The sequence below is a fragment of the Engystomops pustulosus genome, chromosome 2 (assembly GCF_040894005.1).
Source record: "Engystomops pustulosus chromosome 2, aEngPut4.maternal, whole genome shotgun sequence".
NCBI classification, from domain to species: domain Eukaryota; kingdom Metazoa; phylum Chordata; class Amphibia; order Anura; family Leptodactylidae; genus Engystomops; species Engystomops pustulosus.
In genome coordinates, this window is record NC_092412.1 from 229,744,316 (window position 1) to 229,757,507 (window position 13,192).

General features: G+C 41.7%; 1 protein-coding gene and 1 long non-coding RNA gene across 2 annotated transcripts in view; both read right to left on the reverse strand.

Moving 5' to 3' along the window:
- MOSPD2 (motile sperm domain containing 2) overlaps window positions 1-13,192 on the reverse strand; it is a 52,077-nt gene that overhangs the window by 9,785 nt on the left and 29,100 nt on the right. The window contains exon 9 of the mRNA XM_072138466.1: window positions 11,116-11,292. Within this exon, the coding sequence (XP_071994567.1) occupies window positions 11,116-11,292 (177 nt within the window). The remainder of the gene's footprint in view (window positions 1-11,115; window positions 11,293-13,192) is intronic.
- LOC140119440 (uncharacterized) lies at window positions 723-6,194 on the reverse strand. Its single transcript, XR_011853372.1, has 3 exons — window positions 4,696-6,194; window positions 4,530-4,605; window positions 723-1,907 (listed from the first exon to the last, which is right to left on the reverse strand). It is a non-coding gene; the product is annotated as an uncharacterized lncRNA (long non-coding RNA).

The window sequence follows — 13,192 nt, forward strand, 5'->3', positions numbered from 1 at the left end:
TAATGCGTCCAATGATTTAACTCTTTACAGACAGTCCGTGGATAGTCTAATCTTTTCTGAAAGAGGAATGAAGAGAAATGTGCTCGGTATGGAAGGAGTTAATCATTAGCCTTCTTTCTGTCTGAAGTGGACAGAGCTCAGAAGTATTTAAGATGCACTGCTCAATGCAGGAGAAAGAAGCAGGAAAAAGACAAGCTAATAAAGTATATTACACAGTTTACCTACTTTATTTATTCCTGCACAAACTTGCAGCCCAGTGACTGAGCCGGATGGTACAACTCCCCCCCCCCCCCCCCCCATTTCCAACATGTTCATGTTTACTATAATACAGGTTTTGATTTAGATTTTTTTTTTAATTGTATTAAAAAAAAAAAATTCAGTTGCAGACAATTTTTTGCAGGAAAAAACCCTGTTTCTGGCTTTTAGTCATTTCTTTTTTGGAGATACTTCAATTTTATGTTTTTTTTTTCATTTATATGGTTATGGTTTATTTTGTAGCTTTATAAAGCACAAACAGAAAAAAATGACATGACAATATGTGTCAGATAATGGTGTTCCTAAACTCATGGATTCAAATATTCACTCTGCACATGGTTAGGGACAGATTTTGTGTTTTAGGCAAAGAGCTCAACAAGTATTGTATTATCAAGTTTTTCTAAGATAAAAATAAAAAACACATAGGCAGAGTTGATTTCCATATACATTTTTTATTGAATGCACATATCAAATACAAAAAGGTTAATAACAAGATGTTAGTTTAATAGACAAAACTGTAAAAATTACCCCTAGAGGACTTCAGGGGTAGAAAATCAAACTGAAGCCTGTAGGCATTGTACATATATATATATTTATGTGCACCTATGTGTTTTAGTACCTGCTAACTCAATGCCAACTAAACTAGATGCTACATCTGCTCATTGTAAACCAGGATAAAGAATGAGAAGATCATTAGATCAGTAGGGATTTCACTTGGACAGCTATGCTATTTTTACCTCCTCCCCCAATATAATAGCAACGTATCTCCACTGAAAACATAAGGACCATGTAACCATTCTTTCACTACAAAGAGTATTTGGTAGCCCTCATACACATCCGATAGTCTGTGGTCCATCCGGCACTTATCTGTTATGGCTGTGTAACATAATATAACTTGGTTCCACCCGGTTTAGAGAAACCAAAATATGGTACCCACAAAGGTTTTTTAGACTGTTACCATACCCAGCTTATCTCTATACTCTGCATTACTCTAAAGTCTCCTGCCCTAGATGCCCTGCATTGGCACTTGAGTGTCCACTGCTCTTCAATAAACACTGCCCATCCATCTTGTGTAGAAGGCTTTACATATTTTTATACATAGGCATTCATCATTGCTAAATGTAAGTGCCCCTCCAGGTGATAGAGCTTAATCTTCCCCCTGATGTTCAATTTGTTTCACCTAGTGATGTGACCGTCTTTATATGGTTACTTGCATCACACACCAATAATGTAAGCTCAGAGGAGGCCAGGGAGCGGAAGCCATACAGTTGCATCCGTCCCCCCCATAGGCTATTGTGGGCTCTGCTGAGTGTAGACGTCACAGGCAGGATGATATAGCGCAGCATGTATCCTGCAAGATGGGATGTATACTGTGCACACAGAGGCAAATGGGATGCATGTTATACACCCAGGGAGCTTTGTGAATGTACCCTTACTCCACTAGACATTGTACAGATTTCTTCAAAATCTGTTGATTGGTTAAGATAAGTACCAAAAAGTAAATGAATGTTAAAACAAAAAAAATCAACCTCTGTAACTTTGTGATTATTTCCAAAGCATCTGCAGGATAATTTGTGCCAATAATACTGTCATAAAGAGTGATTCAATCAATGATTAAGCCTTGATTTGATGTCGTTCTCCAATCCTTCCACCTGCAAAAGATAAAAAAGTGGAAGTGTAACGGCAGATAGAATTAAACCTCTTAACAGTTACTTCCCCTTTAAGTTCAGTTATCATACTAAATAGTATCATAATATAAATCGTATAACAATTGTATGGCTATTCTTTCTAATACAATGAGCGATACATAGGAATAATGACCGGCTCTTCTCTTCTCCGCTATTGTCAATGTGCCTCTAATTACAAGCGACGGCATCGGACCAACAACTCCACTGGCGGATGATGAAGTCTGGTGCTCTCCGAATTAGACTACAAAGCGTTTTCCAGTATATCTGGCCCCAACGATGTCACAATAGCAAGAAAAGAGGCCGCATTTGTTACTGGGCCTCTAAGTAAACCATTCGAGTGGAAAAATGCAATTTAAGACATGAGTAAGCATGACACATTATATCTCCAAAAGCCACATCACAAGCCACACTTCAAAATTAGAGTCCTAAATGCAATTAAACTTCTTGAAAGATCACTGGCCTGAAATACCGCCTTTAAACAAGATGGCCAAAGCCAGAAGAGCCGTCATGTTAGCCCGGAGATTTTCTTCTGAGAAATGTGGCTTTCTAGATGGGTTCTCTAATGGGCGCTGATCAACGGGATGGAGAGGCCAGAATCTCCCAATACTGTGATAGACAGATAGCCGGCCATTCATGTTAGATATACATCCCCGTTTCCCCCTGTACACCAGCATGTTTGCTTGGCCGAGTATGCAAGTGTTCTCAACAGACACAAGGGTGTGTGGCAGTCTCTAGCTGGAAAACATTAGTCTTTTGCTGCGCCAGGTCCAGAAACTGGCTGCAAATTGGGGTTTATGTGATCTCTATCTGTCCATGAGCAATCGCCCTGACAAACCCTTGATCATATATTCAGGAATTCTATCAGAAAGTCTTGGCAGGGCAATTGTTCATGGACAGATAGAGACCACATGACCCTCCATCTGCAGCCTCACACACATTAAAAAAAAAGCATGAGATTAAAAGTGACCCCTTTAAGATGTAACATGAGAAGGGAGGACATTTAACAACTCAATTAAATTACAGGCAGTCCCCTACTTAAGAACAACCAACTTACAGGCGACCCCTAGTTACAAACGGATCTCTGAATTTTGGTAATTTATTGTACTTTAGTCCTAGACTACAATAAACAGTTATAACAGTTATTAAATATGTCTGTAACTAAGCTTTATTGTCAATCCTGGTTGACAACCCAACATTTTTAATAGTCAGAGCCAAAAAATTTTTTGACTGGGTCTACATTTATAAAGTATAAAGTTCCGACTTACATACAAATTCAACTTAAGAACAAACCTACAGAACTTATCCTGTACGTAACCCGGGGACTGCCTGTAATAAGCTCACTATTTATGTCCCTTGCAGCAGGTATAAAGCCTTGGTTATGATGCCATTTAGGGTTATTTATGTTGAAGTGTTCATAATTGAAGGCCAGGACTGTAATATTACTGAAAGCTGGTGAAGCGGCTGAACTACATGAATGGTATTGTGATCAGCGCACTTGGCTCTATTCATTGTACTGTACATGTATCCAGCTGGAGGTGAAGTGGAATCTCTTACCCTGCAGTTATTTTTTTTTTCTATCCGTAAAACAAAAATAACTATTGCATCTTAGTGTCCACGTATACTCTATCCTATATACACCGAGTAGTGGCGCTTCACGGCCTGTTACACTGTGCAGGAGCACTTCCCCCTCCCGCCATGTGCTAAAACTACTTGCTGCTGTGAGTTTACATCAGGTAGAAGAAGGGTGGTAAGGTGCTGAAGGAGCAGGGGGGAGGGTGAGACATTGTAACATGTGAACCTGCTGTACAGATGGGCTCTGGTAATACCCCCCAAGCCCTTTAAACTCATTAGCATAATTTGTAAGGTTGATTTTAGAAAGGAGGCCATTGATAACAAATATAGGATTGTGCAGCCTATCCATGGGATAGGGCCAAACTTGCTGATCAGTAGGGGTCTCAGTGCCAAGACCCCCACAGATCGCGAAAACCCCTAATATCAGTCCGTTAGACTAATGGAGCAGATGGCCACGCATGGCACGGTGGCTGAGTGGTTAGCACTTCTGCCTTGCAGGACTGAAGTCATGGGTTTGAATCCCACCAGGTCAACATCTGCAAAGAGTTTGTATGTTCTCTCAGTGTGGGTTTCCTCCGGGTACTCCGGTTTCCTCCCACACTCCAAAAAAATACTGGTAGGTTGATTAGATTGTGTGCCCCATGGGGACAGGGACCAATTTGTCATGCTTTGTGCAGCGCTGCGTAATCTGTGTGCGCTATATAAGAATTATTATTATTATTATTATTATTATGACCGTTCTGCTCCATTAATCTCTATGGAGCTGATGGGAATCGCTGAGCGCCTATTTTACTCTATGGCTGGAGATGGAAGCATATTGCTGTAGTTTTGGCCCCCTCCTAATCTCTACAGGATCACTTTCACTTCAATGTGCCAGGACAGTCGCTTCTCCACGGATGGAGCTCTCCACATTGAGCAAAATGTCAGGCCATTTACTCATATACAGTGAAATCAGCGAATCTTTGGAACTTCCTCATAGACCTACTAGAATATATTGTCAGGCTGAGTCATTACCATCTCACACCGGAGCCTCGTCACACTCCCCGTCGTGCCCTTCCTCTTCTCGCAGACCGCCAGACGCTCCGAAATCCTGTAAATGTAACACAAGCGAAAATACTGTGAAATATGTACAAATTAGCATAAAAAGAAGAAGTTTAGGAGAAAATTGCTGGAGACTTACAGTTTGGTGCAGAGGAGAGTTACGTCCCACACTCCAAAGGACAGATACGAAGAGTCAGATACAGAGCAGAGATAGGGCAGCGCAGGGCCAGGGTTAGATGTAGCAGGAAATAAGATGACATGATGCAGGGGCCGCCTTCTGGTTCATCCATTTACCAGCGCTCTTCCCATACTGAAGGCTACCCCCCTCCTCTTCACATGAATGGAAACACATTATCAGGAGTCAATTGAATCATTTGAAACAATTTGTCCTCGCCCCGCGCACGCTCCCATGCAATATTAATAGCAATTAGGCCGTTAGTCCAACAAATGCTGATCTGTGTTACAACGCGTTTCGCGTATGACAAGGCGTCTGGCGGCGGAGGCCAAAAGGAGCGATGGCGGCTGGTCAGACAATAATCAGGCGGTAAAGTATTGCATTAGTTCATCCGTGGGATCCACAAAAGCCGAGCGGAAAGGTTAATTAAATATAAAAAAAGGCACATTTTAATAGCTTTTACTCGCAGATGGAAGAAGAAGAAAATCTTTTGAATTCTTGATGCTTATTCTGCCTCCTGCACGGAAAATATAGATTCCCCCCCCCCCCTTTTATAACTATACAATAGCTGTCAAGGTCTCCAGAAAATGAAGTGTTTAACTCAGCCTCTTTCCCTGTATAGACTCTTAAAGCTGGGGTCTTACACAACAAATGGGTCCGCCACTTACAAGGAACTGAACAATCTCTTAAATGTAGCGCAGACGACAGCCGTTATCAGTCGCCCGCTACACAAAATCGCTTATTTGCAATCGCTTTCCCTGCTTAACACTACGACTCCCCAGTTTAATACCAACTCCGTTTCAGGAACTTAGAAAAATTATTTTCATTTCGCTTTTCAGATTTGTGGTTTATTTATGTCCCCCTGAAAATCCCTGATAATCTAATCATGGAGGAAAGGGATCAAAGGCAATGTACATACTGAGACTTCTGGTTCCTGAATACAATGCGAGAATTACAGACCCGTCAGAATAACCGTGACAGAGATGGCGTGTACATAAAGGGGAACTGATTGAAAGGCGAAAATTCACACGTTAGTAAGGCTTTGTATAAAGCCGAGTGACAACTCCTAGAGGGACTGTAATGGCTACTGCCGTCACCTTCAAAAATCCATGGAAATCAAAATATCTTGTAGAAACTTTCAAAATGATATGGTTACACTTCACAAAAAACTAAATTCTGACATATTTTCAGCCTGCTTTTGTTCTTTTTAAAATGTTATTTAAAAGGGACACTGTGTTCGGAGTGGCCTCATTAAACTACTAGCCCCATGTCCTTTCTAGAATTCCCTCTTACAGGTGAAATCTCACCACTAAAACATACCCTCCAATGTCATGTAAACAGGAGCAGAAAAGAGTCATATTTTGTCAGAGTCAGGTTTAAAAGGCTTCAGAGGAGGGTCACCTTTCGGTTAACATAAGTGTTAGCAAGCAGGCAGTGCCCTGTAATAAGCCCTTGTACACTGCATGGAAAGTATAGAGGGGGTCTCTTAATCACAGCACCCTTTTAGTATCTACTACAAGGAGTGTCTTTGCCTGTACGGAACACAAGGGTCCTAACTTTCTAGGGAAATTTCTTTCACGGGTTTTCCACATGAAAGAAAGTTCTCAAATGTAAATCCCTTAGTGTTTTTAACTGCTTACTCTGCAATTTTAGTCAATTTTATTGCGGTCTTTGGATTCTTACACTGACCTCTGTGGATGGGGACTCTCTAAGCAGACACTTCATGATCCCTGTAGTGCTGCAAGATGCCATGTTCTTACAATGAGGTCACATTATCTGGGTACATGGTTTATATATACTTTTAGTTATCTTCTGAACATTCACTAGTATCTGACACACAGGAAAACAGAGATGAGACAGATCAGAGATGAGAGATGATGAGATCCATGAGATGGATATAACAGAGTAAGTCTCTGCACTCTGCCAGTGTCTGAGCTCATGGAGAAGTTATTCATGACAAGAATCCGACCATAGTCTGATGAATTACAGGGGCAACCAAAATAAACATCAGGAGGGGTAGAGACAGGTTTCAATTTGATCTGTGAAATGTTGTATTTTGTTAACAACAGGGAATCAGAATATGTGTTATTTTGTTATCCTGGGTACATTTAAAGTGAACCTGTCACCAGGAATATTTTTAGCTGGTGACAGGTTCCAATAGCCTATGCTATGCAGATTTTATAAATGTATTTGTCAGCATTCTGAATCATTTCAGTATTTGATACAAGTTTAATGCACATTACCTGTCTCTTTGCCTTCAAGTGTAACCGTCATTTCAAAAAAAACTTTTGATATGTTGTAGGGCAGGTAATTTTAAGCCCTTTTGCAATTGGATTAGTTACCCAAATCTTGCTCCTTCCTCTTGTATTCTGCAGACTTCCCCTAAATGGCAGTGACTGCTCAGATAGCTGTTACTATGGACATTCAGTCTTCATAAAGAAGACTATGGAACAAGAGACACGCCCTGATCACAGCTGATCACCTCATGTCTCCCAGCACACAGCTGATTACCTTATGGCTCAGTGCTGCAGCATTCATGTGCAGAGAGAAGCCCTAACTAATGTAATAACCAAGCACCTTCATCTCATCTCTCCTCAGCTTTCCCTACACTTGTGTGTACACACATTATCCACACAGACAGAAACTGCAGCCCCCCATCACCTCACACAAGGAAGTGGCAGGAGACAATCTCCAAGTCTTCATGCTGTCCTGTCATGTGCTGTGCTGGAGTGTTACATAGATAGATATTTGAGGAATATTTTGAGGAATGATTCCCAGGGACACCTGGAGCAGAATTATGTATTTTTTTTTGTTCAGAATGACGGTTACACTTTCAGCCTGTATCAGTCTTCTCTCCTGCAAACTCATGAAGCTCCCTCCCCCCCTCCTCCTGTCATGTGCATTGTGCAGGCAGGGAGGGATGGGGATGTGTGGAGGAGAGGAAGGATGCACAAGGAAACACAGGCTGCAGCTGCCCCTTCCCTAGGACTGGCCCATGCACTGCTGGCAAGGAGCCAGGTAATGAGAATTAAACTTGGCTATTGGAACCTGTCACCAGCTAAAAATAACATTCCTAGAGACAGGTTCGCTTTAAGAATCTTTACTTCATGGGAATACCCTTTAAGCAGCATGTACACGCATAGGAGGCCACAATAGCCTCATGGGGGACAGATGCAAAGTACTGTATCCAACCTCTACCTCACCGAGCGTTCGTTTGGGGAGGTCCTTAGGGATGTCACTGTACATATAAAAACAGTGACGTCACCGGGGTTAACACCCTGAACATCAGCAGAAGCCAAATCACTGTTCTCTCCTCTTCCTGCTCTAAGGGGGAGGAACAGGACGATGTATTCCGCTGGTAGAATGTGCCCAACGTATCCATACAGCAGAGGCCAAAAACTGTGATGTGAATGCAGCCTTGGGCATGTCCTTTAAAGGGTCAGAAACTGATTTATAAAAGATAGTTTCTTTCTTTGAAAAGAGAAAATCTGGATATATTCTATAATAAAAAATACCTCTCCAGTATCTTCATAAAATGGACGCATTATAACACAAATACAGTCTTAGCAGTGATAGTGGTGGATGGAGCTGCGGAAATAAGTTGTGATACATAAAATACACTTTAATTCTTATGGTTTATAAACAGAATGGTTTTATATAGAGCTGTCACAGAGGAGACAAAAGTACCCAGCGCCTCCTCTGTACCTCTCTAAGGCTCACACCACAGCTAGTAGTGTCCTAATACATAATAGAACAGAAGAACAGACATTGGGGCTTATTTACCAAGAATTCCGTGGCCGAATTTCGGTTGGGTTTTCCGACATTTTCAGGGGTCTCGTCGCTGGGACAGGTATTTAGAAAGGGGTTGGGTCCCATGCGATCGGATTTTGGCGCAATCGCGCCGGCTTTCATGCAACAGAAATCGGAGGTGACCTGTCGGATGATCTGACGTATTCGGACTGAGCGGGGGATTTAACTTTAAAATTGTGTCGCAAGCTCAAGCACTTACATGCACCAGGAAGAAGAAGGTGAACAACGGCAGACGTGAGCGTGGAAGCGACACATGCAGGATAGCGGGCGCACAATTTTAGTGAATCGTGCGGGAGTGCATGATCATCGGACACTCCGTATTGCGGGAACTCCTCGGCCGGGTAAGTAAATGTGCCCCATTGACATGCATGTAAGCAAGTTTACCTTTCATTATGCATCTGTATTAGGGTTGCGTGATGGCTCGAAACCTTGGTTCTTGTTTGATACTTTATCGAACTGATAATTGAGACTGTTCAATATGGGGTTTCTGTCATTTTCGGTACTACATGACAATTTGTGCTGTTCTACAGACTCCTAGTAGAGGTCTGCAGGGGATTCCCCACATGAGACATTGGGCAGGGAATCCTTTGCATATAGAGATCTCTCTATATAGCTCTACATATACATTTTTATTAATTCAATTAATTAAAAAAAATATATATATATATGACATAAAATAAGTTATACATTTTAAGTTAAAACATTACCAGGACAACCTTCATAATACATATAATAATCTGTCATAAAAAAAATAAAGCTCTCCTCACAAAACAATGATTGATTGTTACTGATCGCATGCGTGATCACATATGTGATTGGGCTGAGCCCCGCCCCCAGACATTGCCATTTCCTTTCTAAATGCAATGTAAAGGTCCCAAGTGTCCCTAAACATTGAATCCATATAATATTTTTTGCTTTTGTTTTTTGTTACCACATTTTCACCTGAATTTTCCCGACACGGATTACACCAAAGTGGTGCTGCTAGGAAGTACAGTGTGTTTTACAGAAAAAGGGTCTCGTACGTTTCTGTAAATGGAATAATAAAGAATGAATAAAGAGGCAATCAAAAAAAAAAAAAAAAAAAAAAAGGGCATCTAAAAAACTGCTTGTCAGTATTCTTTTGCAAGTGGCGCTGTGTAATGGATTTCGGTAAGAGACCAACTTTGCCACAAATTTTCTTGTTGGAGAATCCATTGTGTGAACTATCCCTTGGTGTTCCATTGCCTTGGTGTATTACATTTATGCTTAGGCACAACACAGGTCTATCTTCTCTCACTTGCATGTAGTGGAGCCTAGAGCCATATTTGGAAGGTATTGATCAATCACGTTGATTGATGTTCAGTTTTCCTGGACGATGTATTCAATGACATTTTCTGGACCCATGGGCATTTATTTTAATTGTAACACTCAGATGCTCTTCCCAAGGACCAAGTAAATTAGAAGACGACCGCCAGAAGCGGTTGTTCAGGCTGTAGAATTGGAGGACATACTGCCAATGGATGGGAAAACCTTTTTGTAGATTAAAAATGAGCGGACCCGACATTCTGGTTCAGGTTTGGAACATCAGCCCCGCTCATTTCTACTCCTGGATTATAGTTAACAGGGACAGATACCCAAAAGCCAAATGTATACGGTCTATAGGAAAACAATGTGTATAGGGTGTAACGCATCATCTGCTAATCTTCATCACTCTAAACTATCAGCCCCTTCATGTACTGTATGAAATGTTAATTAGAAAATTCTTCTTTTATGTGAAATCTCGATGTTAACCTATAAAAAAAATCTCCTCTAAAGTCATGAACAGAGAAGAGTCATATTTTCCCCAAGACGAGTGAAGTTTAAAGGCTGAGGGGAGAGAGTCACTTCAGACCCCTATCTTTGACTCTTATTATAGCAAGAAACAGGCATCTTGTGTCATCTTTCAGGTCGCATCAGGCTTGTGGTTCTGTGATCTACAGATCTGGAGATACAGGGAGTAAAATAAATAGAAGGGAAACAGACCATTGTCTGTACTTTTCCCACAAACTAAAGTTAGGCCCTATCCATGGGATAGGGCCTAAGTTGCTGATCAGTGGGGGTCTCAGTGCCGAGGACACCTCGTCGCTCCATTAGGCGGCCGTGCAAGACCATTCTGCTCCATTAATCTCTATGGAGCGGACGGAGATCGCCGAGCGTGGTGGTGAGACCCCCACTGATCAGCAAGTTATCCTGTGGATAGGGCCTTAACATTAAGGGGGTTTTCCCATGAGCTAAAGGACATCTACCACCAGGATAAAAGACTATATACAAATGAGCCAGAGGGGCTCCAGGCTCTATTAACACCTATGGATCCTGGAGCCCCTCAGGCACATCTTTCATCCTGGTGGTAGATGTCCTTTAACAGCAAAGCCTGTTTCTAGGCACTACAGAACCGAAGATAGGAGCGTCTACAGTGACACCCACCGTGTACAATTCTAGAAAGGACATTTCTTCCCCTACCTGTGGGGGCTGGTAGTTTAATGGTGAGTTCCCTTTAAAGAATTCTTGCAGTAAAATATAGAATAAATAAATATTGTAGAGATGGAATGACTGTACCTTTCTAGGCTTCAGTGCACTCTCTTCAGAAGTAATTGAATCCACAGTGTCCCTGGTGTCCACCTCACTCTCCTCTTTGCTTTCCAGTTCATCCTCACAAGACGCCGGCCCATTTTCACAGATGGGGGTTTGGAAATCATCATCGGGTAATGGAGGGTAGCTATACTTAAAAGGATCCTTGAACATATGATAAAATTCTAAATTAGAATTGTAATGGCTTACATACGGCACACGGGAAGGTGTCAGGGTTTGTTTTCAAGGGGGGGTAAGGTTGTCAATTTCCAGGAATGGAATAAGGAATCAAATTTAGGAAATATTTTCTACAATAATCTTATGGGGAATTATATATTTGGTTTTCTAAAGCCAACATGCAAACAGAGCTGACAAATCCTTTAAGGGGTTGTCCAGGGGCTTGATAAAGTGTCCATGGCCACTTTCTTCCACACGAGAAGTAGCTCCATTCATTTCTATCATAGAGCTGTCATATCAAGCACGGGCAAAGTCCTGGACAACCCCTTAAAAGGTTTAGGAGAGAAAATACAAAATTGTAAGACATGAATTTCAGAGAATAGTACAGTATGTCAGGAGAACTGATGGGACTTAAACAGGCAAAACTGCAGACAGTGTTAGGTTTTGTCCCTGGAGATATGATTAATCATACGTTTGTGTGGGTGTTGTTAGTAGCAGCAGAATTGTGAAAATGCATCTATTTTCCAGGATTGCAGCTGGACTTGGTGCACTGACAGCATCTCCTCACAAAAACTCTCTATTTACCCGCTTCACACCCCTCCCTTCTTCTAGGAGTTACTCCGGTAGCATTTAAAGCAAACCTGTCACCAGGAAAGTAATTTTTCGCTGGTTACAGGGGCAGGTGCAGCCTGTGTTAGCCCCCTCCCCTCCACACTCATGCAGCTCCATCAGCACTTCCTATCATGTGCATTGGGCAGGCAGGGGAGGGATGGTGTGGGGGAGGAGAAGAATGCATGAGGAGACACATGCTGCAGCTGCCCCGCCCCCAGTATTCACCACACGCTGCTATTCAGGGAGCCATGTAAAGTGAAATAAACTTTTATAAAGTACCGAAATGATCCAAAATTATGACAAAGGCAGCATATCATAGGCTATCATAACCTCTTACCAGCTACAAATTACATTCCTGGTGACAGGTTCAGCAGAAGCCTGCTTCCCCAAAGCAGAGGGTAAGGGCTATGAGGCAATTCAATGCAGAGATCTGACAGCACAGCAGTGTGAGGATACTCTCCCTCAGTGTGCCAAATCCAGCTACAACCCTGGAAGATGAATCAAATTTTTCAAAATCCTGATACTATTTATATAAAGGTGTGGTATTTTGATGTTTGGTATAACCAATATCTGAGTGGTTATTATGGCACATGGTGCAGAAGTTTCTTAAAGGAAAGTTAACATTTGTTTTAATGCATTGTGAACAAAAAGTACCTTTAGAGAATGCTGTAGCTACACTGATACAGAAACATATCTTGTTTAATCCCTGAATTAAGTGGTTTTGCTCAAAAAACAATTATAAAATTCAGGACTTTGGGAAAGCTGGGTGCAGACCGTCTTCCGTGCATAAAAGAGCTGCCTCGACTGTCCAGACAGGACTAATCAACCTGAGCTGGATGACTCATACACCGCAGCTGGGTGGTGGTGCAGCGATTACTTCTGCATGTCAGGGACAACACATTGATTACATATTTGGCTTATTCCGGGGGCGGGATGAGGCTGAAGCAGTGCATAATTAGGCGCTGGGGCAGCCACAGAGCCTCATTATCATAATTTTACAATTGTTTTTTCAGCAAAACTACTCAGTTCAAGGATAAAACAAGATATGTTTCTGCATCAGTGTCGCTACAGCATTCTCAAGATATGTTTGCTTCATAATGCAAAAAAGCAAATGGTAGATTTCCTTTAAGGCAGCTACATCCAGGATAAAGTAGACTTTTTTTTTTTTTTAACTTAAAGTTCTTTCATTACCAATCATAGTAACAACTCTAAAGACAAGCAGTGTGTGCGTTGTCTGGCAGAATAAGAAGGCCTATTATTTCTGCAGGTCTGTGAT